The following is a 27,101-nucleotide window of genomic DNA, read 5'->3' on the forward strand; positions in this document are numbered from 1 at the left end:
TAACACCTTTCTATAGAAGTCATAGTTGCTCACTAACTAGCAGTTCATGTTGAGCATAAAGGAAAGGGGATGTGGAGATGCTGAAAGAAATCATTCTCTTCCTAAGATAATTTGTATCAGATAAGTCATTTTCCCATTTCCCCCTTTCTGTACTTCAATGCATTTGGAAGATTTTAAGTTTTCAATTACTACCCTTAAATTTTTAAGATCCATGAAGGTTGTAGTGAAAATTGAAGCTAGAATCTCTTTCTTATTTTTATTTTAAAGCCACCAAAATTAAATTCTAATAGGTTTTGGCACTGAATCTTATATACACTTACACAAAAATACAGCAATTTACTACCTCATTTATTGTAATTTATAAAACCTGTTATGTTACAAGAATGTAAAGTTAGAGATCAATTTCTTTCATAAGCAGATAAAAACAAAACCTAAATCATGTACTAGCAAAAACAAATGCAGTATTGCACAAAGAAAGTAAGAGTGGCTTATTTCAGGAATTTATATTATATTTGAAAATTGAAACAAATCTATGTACTCCAGTAACAGAATAAAAATGACACACAATTATCTCAATAGTTAAAGAGACAATAGCTGCTGAAAATCAATCTTCCATTCAGTACAAAAACTTACAGCAAATTAAGACAACTTCCTAAATTTGATCCCCTACATGACCCCCCCAAAAAAAAGAGAAAAAAATCTCTATCAAAATCCCATACCATGATTAATAGTAAAAGGTTGAAAGTTACCCCCACCCATCTCAAGATCTGTAATTACTTACTGAAAGATGTTCATTGTCACCAGCAGGTGCATTCTAGAAGTGATTAATGTTCAAAGAAAAAGCAGAAAGAATGCAGAGCACAGAAGGTCAGAAAGGAGACTTGAGGTGCGGGTCAGCCTTAAAAGGCAATGCTCAGGTGTGGGTGGGGCAGGAGCTTGGGCGGCGCAGGGTCATCGGGACTACACAGTTGCAAGGATTAAAATACGGACAAAGAGTGGTAGGAAAGTAATATTTAGTGAACGTGTAGATGGGAAAGCCGTGGTTTGTTACATTAAAAAAGGAGACAGTGCCGGCCTCATAGTCTAAGAAAACGCCAACACGGCGAGGGGGCACGGTCATGGAGAGGAGCAGGGAACTGGAAGAGTCCTCATAGGCTCTATATTCATGTTTATGATGTAACCCAATCACCCAGTATCCATTTTGAGGTTGGTATCTGGAGTAAACATTCCAACTGCTCGCAAACTGGCTGAAAGAGAATGGAGGTCCTGCTGAATGGCTGCACACCCCCAGGATCCAGTCAGTCTTCTTGGTCACATCCACCTCCCAGTAATGTTTTCCTGAGGAGAAGAGTTGAGAGCCCAGGACGCCACAGTCATAGTGCTCTTCCAGGTGAGACGCAGACAGCTTGGCGCCCACAAATCTCACCTGTCTCCGGTTTTTAGACAGGACAAGATTTAAATTAGCTGTGTGTGGATTCAGAGTCACGTCCACTGTGGGAAAAGGTACAACATTAGGCAATGGGGATGAGTGCATGGGTCTTATCACAGGAAGCCGGTAGGAGGAATTGAACTGTGGTGGGGGATGGGCGGAAGCGTCACCAGCTTACACCTGAGAATGGGTGTGGGGTATGTTTGGGGAGCATCAGGACATGGCAGCTCAAAGAGGCCTTGGTTCTACTTACCCCAGTAGCTTTGCACATCTGTCAGCTCTGTAATGACAAAAAGTCAATCATGAATAGAACCAACCGCCTCAGGTCTGATGTCTCTTTCCCCTACCTGACTGAGAGGTATGGCAAGGAATTCTGTGAGGACGTGAGCTGGCCATTTTATTCCCCCCAAACATAAACTGCATCTTCTTTGCACATTATGTCCCACCCTCTCTGACCCTCTCTTCGCTGCTATTCCCAAATACCAACTATATCCTCTCTTCTGCTTGTTTCTTACTACTACAGTAATCCCACATTCAAATTCTCTCTCCTCAATCTCCTCACCTCTGAACACTCGTAGCATCTTTTTCAGATCTGGGGCTCGAAACACACTCTTCAGCTTGGTGGGGAGATCTTTTGGCTTCTTCAGAGTCCAGTACTCACTCCTTGAGAACAGACACTATGAATCTCCTACACGGCTGACCATGGGTTCCTGCCCCACCACTCCCCTTCGTCTCCCAGGCCCCCTGGTGAACTTCAACACGCTTTCCTGAAGAAAATTAGCATCATTCTGCGAGAGCCCTGATACTGGAGGCAGAAGAAATGAACAAGAAGCTAGCTGCTCCCTATCTGTGTAAACTTGGTAAGATTTAACCCCTTAAAGCCTCCTTTTCTTTGTTTTGTTGTTTTTACATAAGACATAATAATTTCCCCTTCTCTCTCTGCTTATCTCAAGAGCTGTATAAAATTCAATAATATAATGGCTGCAAAATCCTTTGCTCAAAAAAAAAAAAAAAAAAAAAGAAACCCATCAAAATATTTAAAATGCCAGTGACTACTGAGAGGGTCCACCACAAGGGGCTAGAAATGTGTCCTGACAGGCAGAACACCAGGAAACCTGCCACTGGGGCTTTGAGAGCATCAAGTGAAGGGCCTCTTTCTGAAAAACTTTTTGACTTTAAGCCTTAGAGGTGCCCAGAGGCTTAAAAAGAAAAGCCTTCAGAACAGCATCTTAAGAATTCACTGTCTCTTAGGATTCACTTAAATTTAGGATTACGCCAGTTGGAGAAAGAAGACAGCCTCATCTCCAGGCTGAGAGTGTAGACTTCAGAAGAGACAAGACTCTATATTTCTCGTATCTGTGAGGAGCTCTAAGCTGCCTGATATGTGGACAACTTTCGAAGTCACCCTCAAGGATGAGATTATCTACAGCATGGGATGAAGAGGAGAATATGTTTTGATTTCAGGACAAAACCACTCTTCTCAAATCAAATACTTCAGGTCTACATTTTCATTGGAATTGAGAAACGTGGAAGTGTGAGGAGAACGAGGGAGCAAGACATGGACTGTTCCAAAGCCAAGGGAGAAAAGGAAATTCAAGGCAGATATCCCAAGAGCTAAACTGTGGACCCTGGGAAACCACGCAGCCAGGAAACTTCCCTCTGATAAAATACATGGGCAATGAAAAGCCCTGTGCACTTTGAGGTAGCCATAAACTACTAGAATCAGGGCTGGAAACAGATACAGGTGTTTGTGGAAAAGGAGTTCCATCACAGGGTACTAGGAGAATCAATGATACCTTTACTCTTAAGGGCACTACTGTCCCCAATTTGTGACCTCCTGTTACCTAAATTCTCCTACCATAGACACCAGGCCATCATTCTCTTTATCCTGGAATACCCCCAAATTCTCATGTGGTATCTTAAAGAAACCACAGTCCTAAATCTTCCCTGCCTTGTGATTTTTTCCCCTTTCCCAATGACCACAAGGTAACTCTATGGGTGGGTGCAGGAATCTGTCACTCCAAAGGAACAACCTCGTGTTCTCCTGCACATACCTTTCTGTGACATCACTCACATCCTAGGGGAGAAAGAGACAGAGTTAAGTCAATGCACCATAGGCCCTGTCCTCCAGTAAAGCCTCACCCAGATTCCTTATCCCATCCCCACCGCACCATGATACAAGGGGAACACTGATAGCCCCAATATGGAGGCCACAGGGTAGAGATAAGAGCACACTGTCCCTGCGATCCTATGTTGGGATGGGAGGAAATGGTATGAATCCTTCATTAGTACCTTGATTTTTACAACTCTGTGTATGTTTGTGTGTAATGTTACATATGTACATCACCTGCATTTGCCAGACATAGTGTCTGGTCCCATGATTAAGTCATGATTTCTGTCCTCCAATACTTCATTCTGGTGCTGATGATGCAGGGGTCTGAAATGTGGTTGTTTCATAAACCTCACCTCCTGTAACCCAGTATGTCCCTGGTATCTTCTATTTTTCTTGATTTCCATACACACACACACACACACGTGTTGATTCCAAACTCTACTTCTCATATCCACAGGCACCACCGACTCAAGATTTTTAAAGGAAAACTTACTTTTCCTGAAGCCACAAGGTCTTCTCTATTATCTTCCACCTTCCTCAATACCAGCATCCACGCATCACCAAATTTAAGTAAAGTACTGCCCTAAAAACCACCTTTTATTCACCCTGACGTCCCATCTTAGACCAAGCCAGTCCATTTCACATCCTTAACTTGTTTTAGCCACCAGCTTTTCAAGGTTATCACTGCCACTATCTCCCTCAGTTGAGAAGAATTACCTCATAGCCTATTTGGTCTCCCTAACTTCTGCTTTGTACACTTCAGTGACTGATGGTTTGATTTGTGTAACACAGGAATAACTATGGAAGCTATTTTTGATTGCATTTAACAGAAACGCTACTCAAATTGGCCCAAATATGGAAAGTGGTAGAGTAGAGGTAGTAAACATGTCAACTTATATAAAATATCTAGGATTTTAGGGCATGGTTGTACAGAGGAACTCAAATGATCCAATCAAGGGCCAGTGCATGTCTATTTCTTAAGGCTTATGTCTCATGGTTTATATTTTGAAACTTGAAAGCTGCAAGCTTGTATCTGGCTATCAAATCTTAATGGGCGACAATATCACACAGCCATGGAAAAGAGAAGAATGTGTCTACGATGGGCAAGCTCTAGAAAAACTGACTATGACATAACACTCGAATTAAAATGTCCCCCGGGTAGTCAGACTCATGGGTGTGAGTGCCTAGACAGATGCCTGGACTAGCAACATAAATTGATGATCCCTCTGAATTTATGGAGCTATGTTCACAGTTTGAGGGGTCTGTGGTGGGGGCTTGAACTGGGTGGGGAGGGAGGAAAACTTTAGGGCAACCCAACATCAAAGATGAAAATACAAGGGCAAAGAGAATAAAATGGAGATGTGAAAACATAAGCAATTAATGAAGAAGAGCTCCAATAGGTAAAGTAACTACCCACCGACTCCAATATTAGGGCCCAAGAGTAAGTAAAGAAATGATTATTATACCAACAAAGGGAGAGCAAGGGGAAAGTAAAAGACAAACAGAAAATAGGGAAGAGCCTGAAGGTTCCAGAATGTTACAAGGTACTTCCTGCCTCAACCTCAGTCACACTATTCACTCTGCATAAAAACCAGCTCTTTAGATTTTAACCTCAGTTCAACCTCCACCATCAAATCTCTCTAGATTTGACAGCCTGCTCTGTGCTGACCTACACATACACACACACACACACACCAGTGCCCAGTCTTCTTTGTCTCTTAAAAAAGACCAGTTCAAACTCCGATTAGGACGTGTTAAATGATTCTGCCCTGGAGAAGGGAGTGAAGGCAAAGAAGGGCTGGTGATTACCCAAGAATCTCCGAGTAAAGTTGAGTTTGGTATGTGTTTATCGGTGACTAAGCTGGGTGAAAAGTACATGACAAATCCCAAAAGAGTTTCAGAGACAACAGGTGCCCAATGGCCGGTGATTCTCAATAGGGAGGAGGTGGGAGATGTTCCCCGCAAGGGAATGTCTGGGGGTTTTTTTGTTGTCACAGCTGTGGGTGGGTGCTACTAGTGTCTAGTGCGTGGAGGCCAGGGATGCTGCTACATCCTACAACGTATGGGGCAGCCTCTCGCAGCAACTTTTCTAGCCCAAAATATCAATAATTCCAAGACTACTTAATGCTGCCATAGAATACTACTGGACACAGTAGATTTTCTCCATAGTACTGAATGAACTTTTGAACCATCTTTTGTACATAATAAATAAAATTGAGGCATTCTTTTAGCAGTTGTACTTCTAATTACCTATGCTTTATTCATGACCTCTGCACAGCTGCATAAGAAGAGGCACTCCAGGGTCGAAGGCATTTTTTCCATGCCTCCACAAGGACACGAGTCCCATGTCAGGAGGGCGGGAAAGTTAGTCTCTCTTTGCCCTGACTCTCGGGTTGGAGGCTCCTTCGTGAGTCTTACCTGCAGCAGCTCCATTGTGGACCCCTGACACCGATGCTCCAGATCTGAGATGAGCTCCTTCAGTGCCTGGCTCTGGTGAACTAGCTCATCCTCAGCCTCTTCTATAATACTCAGCCCCTTCCTCTCTTCCTCCTCCAGCTTTTTCAGTTGCCTCTGCTCCTCTTTGTCCAGGATGCTTCTCAACTGATTAAACTCTGTCTGGATCCGCTGTTTCTCAGGTTCCATCTGATTCTTCAAGGTCATGGAAGAGAAAAAGGTTGTTAGTCTGTGGAGCTGAGGGTCTCCCCTATAAGGGGTGTGAAGTCAGGCTCAGCATTGCTTTCCTGGCCGGGTCTCATGGGTGGAGGAGGCATGAAGGGGAAGAAAGTCCTGCAAAACCTGGTTCTTCAATTCTACCCTTCACTCTTCCCAGAACATTAGCCTCGGGCAGCCTTATCAAGGCTTCCTAGATACACACTGTGATTCCTGGGTGAGGTTTAGATTTCAAGCATCCTCCTGGGCCTCTCACACCTCTGAATCAGCCTCCCTGTCCAATTTTGAGTGTGAAGGTTGTAATGACTGGCTGTGCCTAACCTGTCTTTCCAAGTTTCAGAGCTTGAAACTGTATGCTAAAGGCCATGCTGCCTCTCCCATGTGATTGTCATTAAAAAACAAACAAAACAAACAAACAAAAAATGCTGAATTCCCTTTTGATATATTCTTTTCTAAATATCCCTTTTCTGTCCCCTGCCCTGCACCAAGAACAATAACCTTTGGAAGGGTTGCAGTGAAGGACTAGGCAAAGGGAAGCTCTTCTAGCCAAGCGGGGAACAGATAGGACCAGGTTTCTTTGCCCTTGGCTCCCATGCCCTACCCTGGTTCCCAAAACACCTTCAGGAACAGTCTCTCTTACTTTCCAGGATGTCCTCCTTGCTATGATAACAGCTTTTAGTTTCTCAGCTTCCTGCTGCTCTTGCCTCAGCCTCTTCAGAGACGCCTGGAACTTCTCCTGAAAGAAACACATCTAGTCAAGCAGGGCCCAGTGTCCAATTGTCTCAGTGACTAGACAAGGAATGAATGGGATAGCGCATGCTAATGTCATAAGAAGCCTGTCTTGCTCTGGAATAAAAAAAACAAAGAAAGTCAAACTGTCTTTTATATGCAGGAACAGACATCAGTGGCAATGGGATGACTCTTTTTTCTCCCAGGGCAAGAACCTGACCACTTTAGTCTTTTTTCTCATTGCCAACATACCCCCCCTTACTTAATCCACCAAGCCTCTTCTTTGCTCCCAGCAGTGTCTTTTATTCAAAAGGCCACGCAAAGCTGATCCTGTGCAGCAAGGAAGATGTAAAGTCTCTCCTCTTGGCCAAAGGGAGTTTTCTAGATTCATTCCTCTAGCTAAATGGGAGGACTACAAAGAAATTAAACTAGAGCATGAAATTAAGTTTCCCGTCAAGAACTCTGATCCTCCCTACTTTCCTTCCCTGTGGGCTCCCACCTGGTACTCCTTGGCAACCTCCTCCATGAGGAACGTGTGGTGACCTCGGTGCTCCTGAGACCGCTCACAAAGCCAGCAAATTAGCTTCCCATCCTCCTTACAGAAGAGCTGGAGTTTCTCGCCATGATGTGCACAAAGAATCACCTTCAGCTGCTTCCCTGCACCCAACACCACCTCTCTGAGCCTCTCTGCTATGTTGGCCAGGTGCCGATTAGGCCGCAGGTTCCTGAGCTGGTAGCTGGCCTGACACACAGGACAGCTGCTTTCTCCTTCTTGGCCAATCAGTGATTCCTTGCTACTCTCTGTGATGCAGGCTTGACAGAAGCTGTGGCCACAGTCTATGCTCAGGGGTTCCGTCAGGAGCTCCAGGCAGATGGGGCAGGTCACCTCATCTTGTATGTCCACCAGTACTGTTGAAGTCAGTACAGCCATTCTTCTGGCTCCTGCCCGCCCAGGCCTGGCTTCTAGGGTACCTACAGGGTCCTGGGTAGATGAGCAAACAAAACAGCATCAGAGTAAGAAAATGAGGGAGAAAAAAAGGGATGCCGACTATCCTGGAGTAAGAGGTCAGACACTTGGGGTAACAAGAGCTTCTCATTCTAACCAACTTCAAACACATTCTTTACCCCAACTCGTATTAGACATGAATTTGCAACCTCACTAGAGCAAAGATTATAATTCCCTTTTACTCCTACTGGATGGAGGGACAAATGGAGGCTGTGGAGAGGAGTGGCCTTGTGTGAGACACCATCTGTCTGACCTCTTCTCAGTCCACCAAAACACCCCTTCAATGCTAAAAGCCCCGAAACACGCTGCTGTCTTGGGACTTTTGCAATTGTTGTTACTGCATCCCCTAGATATCTGTATGACTCTGACTTCATTCAATTCTCTCCTTACCTATTCCCTTATCACAGGGGCCTGCTCTGTTGAGCCTAGCTAAGGCTCAGCCGCCCACATAACCACCCTCTATATACTTACCTGCTGGATTTTCCTTCTTATATCACCACCTAATATATACTTTTAATAGTGTGAACTCTCACCAGAATTTGGCTCCATGGGATCAGAGACCTTGTTTTTGTTTGTTACTGTATCCTCCCACCTACTACACAGTCTCCCTACTAGTCATCAACTTCTGATAAAAACCTACAACTTCCTCATTCCTCCATACATGAGGCCTTTCTCTTGAGCCTTTACACTTCTCTTTCCCATCACTGGGGAGTGGCTCTCCAGTATCTAATCTCCAAGTTCAAAGGTATCATTTACTGTGAGGACTCTGTTCTACACAGAGCCCTCTCATCCCTACACCAGAACTCCAAAGAAACAATGCCCCTAATAATGTGAGGTAGTATTTTTACAACTAACACTTTTATAACCAGTTGTGATTTAGAAATCACATTCCCCTGCTTTCTTTATCCCTCATAGGAAAACTTGAAATAAATAAGAGTATTTCTGGTCCTTTGATAAAGAAATAGAGAAATTAAATGACTTTATAAAAATCACACATCTTGTAAGTTGTAGAGAGGGCATAACTTAACATGTCCATAATCCTAGTTCAAAGCTCTGTCCTCAACCTCCTAATTTTAAGCAGGAAGTTAAGTGATAAATGTGGTATAAATCAGGCACAGACCTGGTGTTTTAGGAGTGTGAAAATAGGAAAGTCCTCATTTGAGAAGGAAATTTCACCAGGGCCTGTCATAAACTTTGACAGGACCCTCAGAGGGCCCATGTGTGGGGGAAAGAGGGGCAGGTGGAAAGGTGGAGGAACATACATTCTAGTGATAGAACAGTCCACAGAAAAAAGACCTGAGGAAAAGGTATACAGGTGGAGCGGCTGGGACAAAGAGGTCTTGCAGCATTTTGGAAAAGCAGGAGAAAAGTGTAAAAATGGAGGGAACGGAGGAATAAAGTACTGATCCATGCCACATCAAAGAACCTTGATAACATTACGCTAAGTGAATGAAGCCGAACACAAAAGCCACGTATTATGTAATTTCATTTATATTAAACGGAAAGTGACTGTTAATGGGTTTGGGGTTTCTTCTAGGGATGACGAAATATTCTAGAATTAGTGGTGCTGGTTGAATAGCTTGGTGATTATACCTGCCCCCCTCCCCAAATTAAATTGCACACCTTTTAAGGGTGAATTTTATGGCATTTGAATTATATATTAACAAAAAATGAATGAGGAAAGAAAAAAAATGAGAGGCAGGCTAGCTTGTGTCTTCTGGTTCAGAATTCTCCCCGTTCACAGCTTTTACACAGGCATGCCAAGGGAGATGATCTAAGAGTCAAACATGGTACTACAGTTAGTCTGGGGGAATAACAATGAATGACATAAAGAGCACTCTACAGGGACATATACCATTTAGACTCCTACAGGGGGCAAATCCATTTTTGAAGTCATTATACAAAAACAATCATTATTAATGCAGGTAAGTATGTATGCATGGAAATATTTGTGTTAAGGAAAAGTGGAAGAAAGGCAGAAAATAATCATAGATACCGCTTTCTGATCACTTTTTATGTGCAAGGCAATGGCTGAATTCTTTACAGGCATTATATAATATAATCCACAATAATTCTATCAGGTTGGAATCCTGAATATATCAGTTTCTAGCTTTGTAACAAGAAATCCAGAAGCTTGCCTAAGTAGACACTCAAGATGCTAGAGCTTGTTCTAACTTTATTTTTTGTCTCTGTTGAGGACATTAAGATAAATGTCCTTATTGAAAAGCATCTTTATTCTCATTCTTGGAAGTTTTCACTAGTTAAATTATATTACTGTTGTCTTATAACACACTGAGAATTGTTTTTAGTTCTCTCTCTTTCTTTTTACTATTCCATCAATGAACCACTTTCATTGGAAGCCATTAGCTCTGCTTGCCTAACTGAAGTCTTCTTTGGGCTATTTAAAAAGAGCCAGCTCACAAATGCACCACGTAGTTGAAGGCACACTATTAGTGCCCTGGTCCCAACTGTGACCCTTAGGTGTAGGAGAGGACACAGGAGGGCTGACAACAAGTGTAATTTCATAATTTTTATTTGTCTAGTCCCCTAGCAAATGCAGATATACACTTATATACAACATAGTCAGTGTGGGTATAATTTGAGATAACAAGGTCCTGTAATTGGTACCAACTGGGGGATAAAAAGCCTCAAATTACCTGCAGGAATAACATACCCTTACAAGAAGGAAGGGCCCAAGAAACTGTCCAAGAATAAGAAAAACATTCTGTGAAACACAGCATGCATAGCAGTGCAGGGTGAGTACAGGGCATTGCCTGGAACCCAAGTTGAAAACAAAAACCTCTTGCTTCCACCTAGTGTTTGCTGGTGCTCTTGCAGGTCCTGGACCTGTTCATCAACTTTGCCCAGTTTACTAACAGCAATGCTAAGAGTTAGTATTAAAAGTCTGTTATGTGTTAGGCAATACTCTAATTATTGTACATATTACAAATGAAGAATTCCTTATAACACCACTGAGTTTCCCTTTAACCCCATTTCACAGCTGTATAAACTGAGGCCCAGAGAGGCTAGGAAGCTAGTCCAAATGGTAGACCCAGGATTTGAATGCAGGCGCTCAGGCTACAGAGCCAGTGTTCTTACTTTTCCTCCCTATTCCTCTTTTCTATAAAGGGTACGGAATAAAACTGTTTACAGATTAATGAAATCAAGCAACTAACTGGTATCACAGCATTTATCAATCATCTAAGATACTAATGTTTAACCAAATTAATCACATGTACAGACAATGGGCAATTAGTTGGTTTAATATCTCTTTACATATAATCTCACTTAGAACACCAGACTACGATGGTCTATCACCTTTACAAAATTGGGATTATGAGGGCATCTCCCAGAGGTTAGCACTGTACCTAATCCAAGAGACAAACAATTAAATTTATAATGGGATTAAAGTTATAACTTACTGCTGAGTTCATAGATAAATTTGATGTTGGCACTGGGGCATTACAAAAGAAACATAAGCACTATTTTATGAAATTTTAGTGTTAAACATAATTGTGTTTGAAAAGATCAATAAAATATACAAGCCTTTAGCCAGGCTAAATAAGAAAAAAGAGAGGGCACAAATTACTAATAACAGAAATGAAAGGAGAGACATCAGTCATCACTACAAATTCTATGGACACTAAAAGCATAATAAAGGACTAATATAAAAAATTCTATGTCCACAAGTTGGATAACCTAAATAAAAAAGACTAATTCCCTGAAAGACACAATTTCCCAAAACTCACATAAGAATAGACAATTTTATACCCTGGCTGGTGTGGATCAGTGGATTGAGCACCATCCTGTGAACCAAAGGGGTTATAGGTTCTATTCCCAGTCAGGACACATGCCTGGGTTGTGGGCCAGGTCTCCAGTAGGGGGCATTGGAGAGGCAACCACACATTAATGTTTCTCTCCTCTTTCTCCTTCCCTTCCCCTCTCTCTAACATTAAAAATAAACAAAATCTAAAAAAAAAAGAATAGGTAATTTTATAAGCCTATTTGTATTAAAGAAATTGAATCAATAATTACTAACCTTCCAAAATAGAAAGTAACAGATCCAGATGGGTTAACCCATGAATTTTATGAAAAGATTTAAGAGAGACATAACACCAGTTCTCTACAATCTCTTTCAGAAGATAAGTAGAAGTGCCTAACTTGTATATTCTGAGGCCAGCACAACCCTAATACCAGTTTCTTGAATATAAATTAGACTCAACAATAAAAGAACAAAAAATTCTGATTACAGAATGAGCCACAGACCTTAACACACACCAAAAAAGAAGGTATACATATGGGAAAAAAGCAGAAAAGATGCTCCGCATCATATGTTATCAGGGAAATGCAAATGGAAATAAGCACATTGCAAGAAGGCTACATACCAGCATCCCTCATTAACATAGATGCACAATTCCTCAACAAAATATGTGCCAATCAAATCCAACAATGCATAAAAAGAATTATACAAAATGACCAAGGGGGATCTATCCCAGGCATGCAAGGCTGGTTCAAATTTTAAAAATAAAATAATGTTAAAAAAGAAAAATCACATAATCAAATCAGTTGATGCAGAAAAAATATCTAACAATTCCAATGCCCATTTATAATAAAATCTCAGTTAAAAAGGAATAGATAATTTCTTCCACTTGATAAAACACATCAGCTATGAAAAACATGTAACCCGCATAGTGTTTAATGATGAGAACTTGAAGCTTTCCCACTAAGATCGAGTATAAAGCAAGTGTGCCCCCCTCACCCTCCTTTATCAACATCATACTAAGAGTTCTAGCTAATGCGATGGGATACAAAAGAGAAATAAAGGTATACAGATTGGGAAGGGAAAAAACCCTTTTTGTTCACAAATGACATCATCATCTGAAACAATTAACAAAAAAACCACAACTCCTCGAATAAGTGATTACCGTAAGATTGCAGTCAATCACTTTCCTCTATACCAAACAAGTGCAACTTGAAATGAAAACTACAACACATTACATTCGCACCCCAAAACGAAATACTTGGGTATAAATCTACAAAACATGTACAGGCTCTATATAAAGAAAAGGACAAAACTCTGATGAACAAACTCAAAGAACTACATAAATGGAGAGCTATTTAATGTTTATGTTAATCTATCAACTCTTTATAACTTGGTCTACAGGTTTAATGCAATCCCACTGAAAATCCCACAGGGTATTTAACAGATATCAATAACCTGATTCTAAAGTTTATATGGAGAGGCAAAAGACCGAGAATAGTCAACATAATATTTTTTAAAAAAGAAAAAAGTTGGAGGACTGATGCTACCTGAAGTCAAGACTTTCTGTAAAGATACAGTAATCAAGACAATGTGGCATTGGCAAAAGAACAGACAAATAGATAAATGAAATAGAACAGAGTTCAGAAATAGATCCTCATACAGTCAACTAGTCTTGGCAAAGATCAAAGGTGATACACTGGAGCAAGGACAGTTTCTTCGACAAAGAGGGCTGGAACAACCGGACATCCACATGAAAAAAAATTAATCTAAACATACCCTTACACCCTTCTCCAAAATTAACTCAAAATGGATAGATCGTTGATCTAAATGTATAAAACAAAACTAAAATCGGAAGTTAGCATTGGAGAAAATGTAGATGACCTTCGGTATGGTGATGCCTTTTTAGATATACATTATAACGCCAAAGACACAATCCATGAAATAATGAGAATTTGGATGTCACTAAAATTAAAAACTTCCACTCTGCAAAAGATAATGTCAAAAGAATAAGAAGATATGCTACAGACTAAGAGAATTTATTTGCAGAAGGTACATCGGATGAAGGACTGTTATCCTAATATACATGGAACTCTTTAGACCCAACAATACGAAAACAAACCAAATTAAAAAATGAGCCAAAGACCTTAAAGGTCTTTGCCACCAAAGATATACAGATGGCAAATTACACCTGAAAAGATGTTCCACTTCACATGTCATCAAGGAAATGCAAATTAAAACAGCAATGAGAGACCCCTACAAACAGGTCAGAATGACCAAAACCAGGAATGCACACAGCTCCAAATGCGATGTGGAGCCACTGGGGTGCTCATTCACTGCTGGTGCAAATGCAGAATCATGCAGCCACTTTGGAAGAGAGTTTTGTAGCTTCCTGCAAAAACTAAACATACTCTTACCATATGATCCAGCCACCACGCTCCTTGGTATTTAGCTGAAGGAGATGAAACTTATGGCTACACAAAAACCTGGAACACAGATATATACAGCAGCTTTACTCACAATTGTCAAACTTGGAAGCAACCATGATGCCCCTCATAGGTGAATGGATAAGTAAACTGTGGTATATCCAGACAACAAAATATTATTCAGCACTAAAAAGAAATAAGCTATGAAACCATGAAGAGGCATGGAGTAAACTTAAATTCATATTACTAAGTGAAAAAAGTCAATCTAAAAATACTACATACTGCAAAAGTCCAACTATATGATACTCTGGAAAAGGCAAAATTATGGAGACAAGGAAATGACCAGTTGTTGCCAGGGGTTGGGGTGAAGGCATGAGCAGGTAGAGCACAGAGGATTTGCAGGGCACTGAACCTACTCTATTTGAGACGACAATGATGGATAAATGTCATTATGCACTTGTCCCAACCCATAGAAGGTACAGAACACGTAAACTATAGACTCTGGATGATTATGCTATCAGTGCAGGTACATCAATTGTAATGAATGTACCACTCTGGTGGGGGATGGTAACATGCATGTGTAGGGGCAGAGAGTATATGGGATATCTCTTTACCGTCCCTTCAATTTTGCTGGGAATATAAAACCACTCTCAAGAAATTTTTGGTGATACCATACTACTTTAAATGAAGGTTCACTACATCTCTCCAACAAAAATATATACACATACACTTATTTCAGGCAAAAGTGTACTTGTTATACATGAATCATTTAGGGGTGAGTTTGTTCCATAAATGCAATGCAATAATCACCAAAAACTGGAAATAATCCATAAAACTATTAACTGGTAAATAAACAAATTGTGGTATATTGGCATATTATAAAACAATAATACAGAACTGATACATACAAGATACATCTCAAAAGCATTATCCAAAGTGAAAGAAACTAGACAGCAAAGATAAGTTACTGTATAATTCCATTTACAAAAATTGTGGAAAAGACAAAACTATCATATCTGAAAGCAGATCAGTGGATTCCAGGGCCCAGGTATATGAGAAGGGGATGAACTATGAAGAGACACAAGGAAATCTGGGGGGTGATGGGAATGCCCTTTATGTATCATAATGTTGGTGGTCACACAACTACATACATGTCAAAACTCCTGGAACGGAAAGCTTAAAACTGGTACCTTAGTAGATGTAAATTATAACTCATGAGAGCTGACAAAAACAAAAGAAATACAATGAGAAAAATTGAAAGCTTGGCTTTTGGAGCTTCTGAACAACAATTTGAACTGTGTTGTTAAATATGATGGTAGTTACATGTGGCTATGGAGCATTTGAAATGTGGCTAGCTGGAAATGAGATACAAATATAGAATAGGTACTGGATTCAAAGGTTTAGTAAGAGAAAATAATCCAAAATATTTCATTAAGGGTTTTATACTGATACAATTCCTAATTATATTCTGGTACATTCAGTTAAATATAATAAAATCAATATTACCTATTTCTTCTTCCTATTTAATGAGGTTCCCAGAGAATTTAAAATTATATGCGTGGACCCATTATATTTCTATATTTCTTTACCAACTAATGCACTACTTTGGATAGTCAATACAGGATTCTTGAAGGAAAAAGATGACGTAAGAGCTGTGGTCTCTTGTCAAAGGGCATCAAAGGGCATAATAATTGAGGGTGGAAAAAGAAATGGTGAAGGAGGACGACAGTTAGCGAATGCATTAGTTAACAATGGTTTGAGTAACCCTGTTCCTCATACCAGCAGGCCCTTGACCACCAGCTGCAGATGAGTGTAGCCCACTGGAGACATGGAAGGCTGAGTCTTAGCCTGAGGTCAAGTCTCAAAAGCAGCATAAATGGACAGAGATGCCAGTCTGGCTCAGTGAGGAGAGCAGAACCCACAGCCTGAGGTCCCAGAGACCTGATCATCAAATTAGCAAATGAAAGAGACCAATTCCTGACCAAGTGGGAACAGTTAAATCAGAAAAGCAAACAACCAGAACAGGAACAGAATCAGAGAAATGGACATCAAATGGAGGGATTTCAGTGGGGAGGGGGAACGGAGGAATAGGGGGGAAAAGGTACAGGGAAGAAGAAGCACGGGTAGGAGGCATAAGGTAGATGGGGAGAGGGTAGAGGTGGGGGAGGGAGGTGGGACTGGCTGGGGTGGGTTGGAGGGATGGGGAGAAAATGCAGACAATTGTAACTGAATAAAAAAATAAAAAAGTAAAATATAAAAAAATAAAAAATTTAAAAAAGGTATAGGAAACACAGGACTCAAATAACTTATTATATGTACAACCCACGGGCACGAACTAAGGGGGGGAATGCTGGAGGAATGGGGGGCAGGGCGGAGGGGAGATAGAGGGAGAAAATTGGGAAAACTGTAATAGCATAATCAATAAAAATATTAAAAAATAAATATATTAAAAATCAATATGCTTTCTAAAATTTAGTCTCAGCTAAACAGCTGTAACAGTTCATAGCAACCTGAACTTGAAATGAACCCACCTACGTTATGCATAAAGCCTTTGATGTCTTCAAAAAAAAAAAAAAGAAAAGAAAAGCCTGAATAAGGTCAAGCGGTCTGCTAACTAGAAGCACTGGCATGTAGTGGAGCTATTTGTGCAGAATCTCTCGGCATTTACCAGAACCAGTTCAGTCTCTGCACTTGAACATCTTCAGTGATTCATATGCACATTAAAGCTTCAGAAGCAGTGCCTCAGGTTCGGTAGCCTCCTTCCCAAGTAGAAGCAATTCAGGGTGCAAAATAGCTAGAAAAGGGTGGGGCGGGGCTGAAGGTGAGGGTGGGGATGGGGCAGGGCAGAGAATGGACTGATACTGAGATCTATTAGAATAGGTTAAAATTCAGTATCAAAATGACTTTCATAATAAAGTCAGTGACTGGGCAGGAGCTATTAAAGGTTGGACCAGGATGGAAGTGGGGGCTGGGGCTCAGAATATAAATTGGAAACAACATGGACAGAGCTGGCCCCCAGCAAGGAGCTCTAGTGAAAGTGAAGTAAACATCTAAACAGGTGGCAATTGCGTTTATAAAATAAGTTGGGTTTCTTGTGCTGGCAGAATAACAGCAATTTCATCTTCACGTAGGATTATATGCCCTTTAACCTGTTATCTGAAATTATCTAACAAGTGGCATTCCACACGTATCTGAATTGGCACATAATCAGCTCCAAATATTTGAAACTTCACTTCAAAAGATCACTACCCCATTCATTTCAAAAACAGTTTTATTAACTTTGCAAATTTTTACAATCTTGTCCTGCACAGGTTTCTTCTGAGTATTAGACAATCCATTAACTGATATTTTTTAGAATAAATTATAAAATATGTCTTTTTTCCGGATCTGTGAAATTCCATTTCTAATTCGCAACTGTTGTATTTTAACCTGTTTAGATGTCAGTAGTCTTATTTTCCTTGGTCATCGGGCATTTTACCATATTTTATTCTCTAAGCTATTTCAAAACTTGTGCATTTTTAAAAGGTAGGCATTGAGTTTGTCCATAACAACTTAATAATTTGAGTAACAGTAATAGCCTATCTATTTGGCAGGCGGTCTCCTGTGTATTTAAGCCTCTGCCTCACTTAATCCTTACCCAAACTCTATGATATACGTATTACTCCGTCTACTTTATAGATGGAAGAAATGAAGCTCAACAACAGGTGGGGCCCCACAGCCGCATCTGAGTAACTGAGCCAGAAATGAAACAGATGGCAGCCAGCACCCATCACCCATGGCCTTAACCACACATTTCTGCCTTGATTGAATGATTGGTTAAATGTTGTCCCTAAACTCACGTGCACTAAAAATAAAAAAGAAAAAGTTATCTCTACCCTGAGCTCCCTAGAGGAAAGGACCTCATCTCTTTGACTGCGTCACCTGTGCCACAAGTGACATCACGCGGCCCAGTCAGAAGGACTCGCAGACATCTCCCTGTGAGGGGCACACGGAGGGAATGAAAAGCCAGGGAGTTCCAGACGTGAGCGGCACCAGGTGATCAGGCACTTCAGAGCAAACCAAGGAGTTTTAAATACGTTCTGCGAGAAACAGAAGGCGCTCACTCTTGCGGCGTTTTTCTGGAACACACTCAGCCCCGCCCCTTTCGGAGACCCGCAGGTCTCCACCGCCTCCGGCCGGCAGGTCCGGCTGGAGCCGACCGCTCAGCTCCCAGCACCTCCAAAGGGAGGTCGCGGCCTCCTGGGTAGAGGATAAACAGTGCTCACTTCCTGGGGCAGAAAGGCAGCAGATGGGGGAGGGGCTGCTGACCTCTGAATCCACGCCAGGTCCAGTGTGCTGTCAATCCCCACCAGACCTTCCAGAGCTGCCTCCCCACATTCTTTAGCTTCCAGAATCAGGGTTTAACTATCACTGCTCTTTACAGTCTACTACTCCTAGGTCCAAAAGCACCTCTCCTGGGCTCCCTTCCCAAACTAAAGTCAACTCAAACCTGCAGTGGTCTCCCACACTCTTCCTCCATCCGCAACACACTCAACTCAACCTGGAAGGCAGGTCAAGCACTCAGGACTAGTGCGGATAGTGGTGGCGGCCTGAAAATGAACTTGATTACTGACCTGGAATCCGTAGCCTGGACCAGGGCCGAATATTTGCTGCTGCTACCACCTCCACCAACGCAGAAAGACTCAAAGAGGCGGGGCGAGGGGGGGGAGGAGATGCCGCTGATAGGGCCGATTTGCCCAGCATTGCCTTAGGTCCCGCACTCAGGGGTGTGGTCCTCAGTGTTCCAACAGGCCCTAAGGTGTTCGCCTGCTGGACTGCAAATTCTGAGGCCTCGGAGAACACCAGAAGGCAAGAGATGACACTTCTGAAGTGTCTTCACTTTACTTTGACTTTCTGACATCATGTCAGTGTTCAATAACATGGGTTATACACCTGTACTTAATACTAATATATTAAATAAAATGCCTGAGTAAAAATATCTAAAGTTATAGGCGTGAACCAGGCATTATGATGGCATGTTTTGCAAAATGAATGAAAATTTATCAATTTAAAATTACAGATTATATTTTAAAGTTATATTTCAATATTTAATTTAACCTATATAACCGAGAGACTGTAAATGTTTGTTTTTAGATCATTATGAACACAGGCAAAGCTTATAAAGCCTAGGGACTGTGACTACAGGGTTTCAACGGCACAGCAGCTCTGAAAAGAAAGGTAGGCCAAACTTCCCGCCCCAAGGCCACTGAGACGCGGACCCTGACCTGGTCTGGAGAAGTGGGTTGGGAGAGGAGAACGGAGCAGGAGGAGGGCAACCAGACCAGTCAAACCAGAAGGCTGGGCAATTTGACTTCTTTCTCTTAGGATGACATTTTCAAGGTTCATTCATTTTGTATCATGTATGAGTACTTTATTCTTTTGATGGCTGAATAAGTATTACAGTGAATGTATTTCCCACATTTGCATACCTATTCATTAATTTTTAGACACTTGATTTTTTTCTACTTTTTGGGTTATTATAAATAATGTGGCTATGGATTTTCTTGCACAAGTTGTGTTCTTTTTTTTTTTCTTTTGTAAACATAGGTGTCTTATTTCTTTTGGGTATATACCTAAGAATAAAATTACTGTACTAACAGCTTTGAAGATCTTCCAGACTTTTCCAAAGTGACTGCACCATTTTACATTCTCACCAGCAAAATTAGAGGGTTCTAATTTTCTCCACAACCATGCCAATATGTGTTAACGTAGATCTTTTCTATTATAGTCATCTTAATAGATGTGAGTGGTATCTCATTGACATCTTAGAATTTTCGTAACAACTAAAGGTGTGAGCACTAATATTTGCATATCTTTGGAGAAAAGACTTCAGATCCTTTGCCAATTTTTAATTAGATTATTCTCATTTTTGTTACTGAAAGCTCTTTATATATTCTAGATACAAGTCCTTTATGAGTTATATGGTTTGTAAATATTTTTGTCCCTTCTAGGAGTATCTTTTCATTTTCTTGATTGCATTTTTTGAAGAACAAGTTTTTAGTTTTGATGATATCCTTTTTTTTTTTTTTGGTTTCTTGTACTTTTGGTGTTATATTTATGAGTATTTTTTTCCTAATCCAAGGTCATTAAGATTTGGTCCTATATTTTTTTTCTAAAAGTTTTATAATTTAGCTCTTATACTTAAGTCTATAATCTATTTTGTGTTAACTTTTATAGGTTGAGATAGAGAGAGGTCCGATTTTATTCTTTTGCATGTAGATGTCCTATTGTCTCAGGATCATTTTCTTTACCCATTTGATCGTCTTGATGTTGGTGGCAAGCCACTAAAGAGTTTTAATTGGTGTGTGTGGGTCTATGTGAGCGATGGTAGGGGCAGGTGGGGGATGACCTGTTCTGAATGACTAGTTTTGTAAGAAAAGATCACCCGGCAGCAGTGAGCAGGTTCAAGAAGACTGGAGGTAACAAAAATGCTTAAATCCAGGGAGAGTAGATGTCTAGTTATTGCTTTAGTGTGGAGGAAAAAGTGCTTAACTAGATGCTATTAAGTATAGATAAAAGAGAACAAACTTGTTTAAAAAAAAAAAAAAAGGCTTTTTCTCCCTGCAATTTGGGAATAATGCATAGGCGGGAATTAGGAATAAGTATGTCAAATGTACATCCAGGTTTTTTACTTTCACATCTTAATGAAAGACATTAAGAAGAATAGGTACAGGAGTTAAGAGATGAAGAGTGAAAATAAGAAGAGAAATGTGTGTGATTTTTAAGGGAGTGAGGGAAAGCAGAGTTTGCCATACCAAAATATGCCTCTTTGGGATATCAATTATTTTAAACTGGTTATTTTTAAAACACAAAAGACTCAGGAAACACCTTTGGCCTTCCCGCTAACTGCCTAAGAGAATGATAGATGACCTGCTGCAGGAAGGAAGCTATCATATAGATAACTGTAGTTCAATATGAACTAGCTGTGATAGACAGAGAGGAACCTAGCAAGGCCACTTTGATCAAAGTCCTCTCATTGTTAAAGATGCCCAGAAACATTTATTTACTAAATGTTTGCTTTTCCATCTTCTAACCATGTGAATTGCCTTCGTCTCCTTTCAAGTGTCAAACCACAACCTCCCCCTACCTCTTCTTGGCTCAAACCTTGAGTGCCCAATCTGTTCTGGGGCCCCATATTTTTATGGAATCCCTGTATGTACATACATACCATGTAATAATTCATATGGACATAGGCAAAAAAGGTGGTTTTTTTTTAAATCTCATTAACATGACTAGAAGGAAATAAATAAATAAATAAATCACCCACATAGGCTGTGGCACCTGGAGGCTCAGAAAATATTTTCATCTGAAATCTTTTCATGTTTGTTCTAGGGCTAAAGGTTAAAATAATTAGGAAACTGAGGGCTGTGAGGCTTGGGGAAATGCAAGCTGTGTGGGGAAGAGACTGAGCTTTCCTTTTTCTCACGGTTTTTTAAATTTCAATTCCTTTAAAATTTATCACATTGAAATGCTAAAGTCATGGTTCATTTGGGCAGTCTCAGTAACTAAGAATGGCTGGATAAAATATAGATAATGTTAAGGATGGGCTGAGATAGAGACCTGGAGGAGTGGTAGTGACTCAGTGAGAAGAAATATCTCAAATCCTTACATAAACTGTGTTATACCTTCCTGATCACACCTTCCTTATTCAGTCTCCCTCTGGGATTCTCAGTCCTCAGTCTACAAGACAAGTCTTCCTTGCATCGTTTCTTAATGGAGGTGGTTTTTATTGCACACAAAAAAAATGGGGCAGATTCTCCCTTTAATTCTAGATAAGAACATGTTAACTTTTGTAGGAATAACATCAGAGAAAATTTGCTGTCTGTTCTCTTAAATATAATTATTTACTAATAGGATGTGTTAATTATATAATTAAAAATATAATAAAATAAGATGTAGAGGAAAAGTTTTATCTTGAAATTAAAAGAAACATTTAATAAATTTTCAAAAGTTAATATGCATAATCTGTGATCTAAATGTTTCACTTTTAGGCATTTAACCTATAGAAATGGAGTTCTCCTAGAGGTGCACACAAATATACCCCACAAGAAGTATATTTCAGCTATTTTATAATAGTAAAAAAAAATGAAAGCAACAAAATGTTCATTAATGTACTAATTATTGTTTGTTATATTTAGCTAATAACAATGAAAACAACAGTAAAGTAAGTGTTACTGCCTTTTTTTTTTCTACAGAGAAGGAAATTAAGCCTTAAAGAGGTTAAGTATAGCTTCCCAACAAATAACTACTATGCACTGAATATGGGGACTGCAACTTTCACCCAAGGGAATTTGACTCTAAAGCCTTTGTGTAACTCGGGGGACAGTTACACTCCCGGTAAGCCTAAGGGTGTGGATTGAACAAAGTTGTTTCAAACATTTTAGTTACAAAATTTTTGCTATAACGACTAATCCTATGTAGATGTTGTTTTGTACTGGCGCCAATATATCTGAAAGGTAGTTTCCTAGAATGTGATTTCTAGATTAAATGATAAATCCCACAAAGTACATTATATTGCATATTTATGAGCAGTCTGTGAAAGAGCCTGTTTTCCCGCAACTTTGCCAACACAATGTTAATCCTTTTAATTTTTTGCCAGTTAGGCAGGTGAGAAATAGTATTTTGGTGTAGTCTGAACTGTATTTCTCTTGTTAATAATTAAGCATATCATGATTATGTCTTTGTCTTCTTTTTCATCAAATTTGTGTTTACCTTTTCTTGCATTTTAAGACCCCTTATATAGTGGGAAAATTTAGCCACTTGTAACATCATTTGAAAATATTGGATGTGCATATCTTCTAGAGCAGGTTCTTATGCTTTGGGACAATAGAGATAAAAGTGTTTGAAAATTACCCCTTTCTTTAAGGAATGCAGTCTAGACAAGGCTTAAAAGAACAAACATAAAAAGATCTCTGATAAAACAAGAGCCCAGCAGAATGGATCTTTCACTGTAGGCAAGGTATAGGAGTGGACAGAGTTGAAGTGTGAACTAGGTTGTCAAGGATGAGTTGATTTTGGACTAAACTTCTGGCTTAGTAGCGCTTCTCAATCACAGAGTACATTAGGCTAACATAATCTCTGATGTGAATAATTAATGATTAGTGAACAAGCTACCAAATTACATAGAGAAGTTTATATTTCTTTAAAATCATTAAAGAATATATAAATCAACATCTGTTAGATATGTGTTTTGACTTCTCATTTTAATGATGAATATAATTTTTAAATACAAAGCATATTTAGATGGAAAAGAATTCTCTATCCCTATACAATTATCTACGTTTTGATAAATGGTTGTGCCCACTGACATGTGTGCTGTGTGTTAGCATCTCTGAACTTGGGTGTATACACATGTGTGATTATGGACATGTGTAGCTAGTAATAAAAATAAGTATCATTTCATGAGATTATGAATTTTAGACATGAGAGTTCTTAGGGGTTCACATAGTGAGAAAGATGTTGAACTGGCAAATTTATATGTCAAAATTATATGCAAGGAATTATATGCATGGAATTTTCTCCTTAACCCATTAAGGAGAAAATACAAGTGAATACTGAGAAAAGTCCTATTTGGATGGTATATACCAGGTAAATTATCACATTTCCTGAGTTAGTTTTTGTTGAAATGATGAGCGGTCAGAAGGCATTTGAATAATAGGTGGAAAAAAGTGAGGTGGGTATTCTATAGATTTAAAAAAATAAGTCAAAGGTGGATTTTAGTAGAACATTTGCTTTATTTCATTTTGTATTCACTCCTTCATATTTTACATTCTACCAGAGACTTTTCTGCAAATCAGTAAAAACTCTGTAAACATTACTTTTAATGACTGACTAATATTTGATAGTACGTATATATTATATAGCACCCTTTATTATTATTCATGCAGGTTATTAAACCTATTTCCCTTTTTGGTTTTTTGCTATTGTAAATAATTCTGGTGTTAATGACTTTTGCATAAATCTTTGTGCTCATTTCCAACTATTTTCTTGAGCGACATTCCAGGAAGAAAATTAGTAGGTCAAAGGGAATGAACATTTTTGAGGCATTTGATGCATACTGCTAAATTCCACATGATACAACAGACATACTTTTATTGCAAGTATGTAATATATGTGAGAAACCACCTCTAGCGAGAGATTACAAAGCTTGTAATCTTTGTTGATTGTAGACTTTCTAGACCATTATTACATTACTGTTAGTGAACAAAGAGTATCAAAAATGTCAGCTAATCTATATTGTGAGTTGGTAAGAGCTATTTAAAAGTGGACATTATTTTATTTCAGTAAATGATAATGAAAATGAAAACAGCCAATTGCAATCAGCACTAGGAGATTCGAAACACCTCCCTCAAGTGTGGTCACAGGGAGCTGTCCAATGGGAGCCGTCCAGTCTGAGTGCCACTGCCTGAGCTGAGTCACTCAGCTGGCTTTTAATTTATTTTTCATGGACTGGCTTTTAATTTATTTTTCAATTAGAGTTGGCATAGGAGGTTATATTAGTATCACATGTACAATATAGTGATTAGACATTTACATACCTTACAAAGCGATCTCCCAGTAAATCCAGAACTCATCTGACACCATACATAATTATTACATTATTGACTATACTCCTTAGGCTGTACTTTACATTCCTGTGATGATTTTAATAACTGGAAATTTGTACGACTCAATCTCTTTCACCTTTTTTACCCATTCTCTCCCAACCCCTCTGCAATCTGATGAGCACCAATTTCAGTATAACATTTATTTAAATAAATTAGGACATGGGTGAGAATGACACAAGATAACTGGAAGATGTAGAAAGGAGAATCGGGATAATATAGAACAATTAAAAGGTATAAACAGGGATTACATTGAGCTCAAGTTGAAAGCCCTTTCGTTAGATTCCTTGACAAGATTTGAAAACATCTGTTTAGCCCCTTCCAAAATCGGCTTTGTCCTCACACCATAAATAATGGGATTGAGCATTGGTGGGATGACCACATAGAGATTAGCCAGAATGATGTGGACATAGCGTGGGATACGTCTCCCACCAAACCTATAGGCAAAGACAGAAAAAAGGGCAGGGATGTAGAAGAGTAGGATAACAGAGACATGAGAGCCACAAGTGCTCAGGGCTTTGGACCGGGCATCTCGAGAAGAGAGGTGGAAGACAGCTCGGAGTATGTGAATATAGGAAACAGTGATAAGGATGATGCCCAGGCCAGTGGAGAGTAGAGCAGCTGCCAACCCATACCAGACATTGATGGAGATATCAGAGCAGGACAGACGAGCGATGCCCATGTGCTCGCAAAATGTGTGCGCAATGATGTTGATCCGGCAATAGTGCAGACGCTTGAGGAGAAAGATGGACGGAAACATGATGATGAAGCTGCGGGTCAGGGTGGCAGCAGCGATCTTCCCAACGACCGTGCTTGTGAGGATGGTGGCATATTGCAGAGGATAGCAGATGGCCACATAGCGATCAAAGGCCATGGCCAGCAGGACCGCAGAGTCAGCCACAAAGAGGAAGTGGATGAAGAACATCTGGGTGAGGCAGCCATCAAAGGAAATGTGGCTAGAACCTAGCCAGAAGTTGGCCAGTGTTTTGGGCATTGTGGCAGTGGAGAGCAAGACATCAGCACTGGCCAACATGGACAGGAATATGTACATGGGCTCATGCAGGCTTGGCTGGGCGAGAATGACACAGATTAAAATGCCGTTGCCTGCCAGGGCAGCTACATACATGGTACAGAAGGGGATGGAGAGCCAGATGTGTACATGCTCCAGCCCAGGGATGCCAGTGAGGAGGCAGCCTGCCATGTGAGTGTCAGAGCTGTTCATAGCAGCTGTGCTGCTGGCAGATAAGAGAGTCATGATTTTCTGCAGAATCCTCCCCTGTGCCATAGAAGAGAAATAGCATTAGACTTTGTAAACATTAGCAGAGTGAATATAAAAGCTTGTCAACAACTCCAAGGTCTGCACACGCGCGCACACACACACAGAGAGATTCTCCAACCATTATGTACTCTGCACACAGGCATACTCCCTACAGACAGCCACACACAAGCTCTGCACAAAGTGCACAGTTAGAGGACCTGCCCGCAAGACAGGCTCTGTGTCCTTATTTGGAGGATCTCCATGCAGCTGGGAGACTTTCTGGCAACACAAGGCTCAGAAACATTGCCAGACTCAGGCAGTGTCACAGGTTCTGAAAAGAGCAGGAATAGTTAGAAAATCAAAAACAGTCTGTATAATCTCTATAGGCATGTAAATTGTAATAAACTGCAAAAACCCCAGTCTATGCACAGAAGGGCCGCTGTCTGAATCAAAAAACAATCTCCTCTGATTAGCAGGCTGTGGAAGAAGAGGATTGGGGCCAGTGGGCAATGAAGACCCTGCGTCTTTTTTTCCCCCAGTAACAGGCGCTCTGACAAATACAGAGGCAGTGAAGGCAGCTGCATCATTCAGAAATAACACTGCACAAAGTGTGAAAAACCCTGGGTCAGAGATCTGCTGTCAGACTGTGTGATTTTGGACAAGTCACTGTCTTTTGTCTAACAATTTTCTGATCTTTGAAATGAGCATAATGGTGGTCTTGTTAGTGTGTTAAATGTAATTTTGTCTGTGGAAACCTTATCAAACTGTGTGGCGCTTCCTGGGTCACGTCTGTGACCCTGAAGTGTGGGCTATCACCCAGAAGGAAGGTGTGGAGCCCAGACCAGCATCATCGGGGAATTTACAAATTCTTGGACCCTACCACTCTCCTAATGAATCAGGAGCTACGGGGTTGGAGGAAGCAATCCATGTTTTAGCAAGGCCATGAGGTGGTTCCAATTCATGCTAAGGTTTGTGAGCTGTTGATGTGAGAAGTCTTTTTCTTTCATCCCAATCTAATCTACACGTCCATCTCTTCCACCACGACCAATGATGTCTCAGCCCCAGTT

General features: G+C 40.3%; 2 protein-coding genes across 2 annotated transcripts; both read right to left on the minus strand.

Moving 5' to 3' along the window:
• Positions 1-620: 620 nt before the first annotated feature.
• On the minus strand, positions 621-18,789 carry LOC112317591 (tripartite motif-containing protein 6). The gene is made up of 9 exons (XM_053925628.1): positions 18,747-18,789; positions 14,125-14,193; positions 7,441-7,923; positions 6,853-6,948; positions 5,961-6,191; positions 3,484-3,506; positions 1,992-2,092; positions 1,683-1,709; positions 621-1,491 (listed from the first exon to the last, which is right to left on the minus strand). The coding sequence occupies exons 2-9, from the start codon at positions 14,125-14,127 to the stop codon at positions 914-916; spliced, it is 1,542 nt and encodes a 513-aa protein (XP_053781603.1). The 5' UTR covers positions 14,128-14,193; positions 18,747-18,789; the 3' UTR covers positions 621-913.
• A 6,234-nt stretch (positions 18,790-25,023) lies between these two features.
• Positions 25,024-26,061, minus strand: OR52B6 (olfactory receptor family 52 subfamily B member 6). Its single transcript, XM_024574656.2, has one exon. The coding sequence runs from the start codon at positions 26,059-26,061 to the stop codon at positions 25,024-25,026; it is 1,038 nt and encodes a 345-aa protein (XP_024430424.2).
• Positions 26,062-27,101: the final 1,040 nt, after the last annotated feature.

Source organism: Desmodus rotundus, chromosome 5, assembly GCF_022682495.2.
Source record: "Desmodus rotundus isolate HL8 chromosome 5, HLdesRot8A.1, whole genome shotgun sequence".
NCBI lineage: Eukaryota > Metazoa > Chordata > Mammalia > Chiroptera > Phyllostomidae > Desmodus > Desmodus rotundus.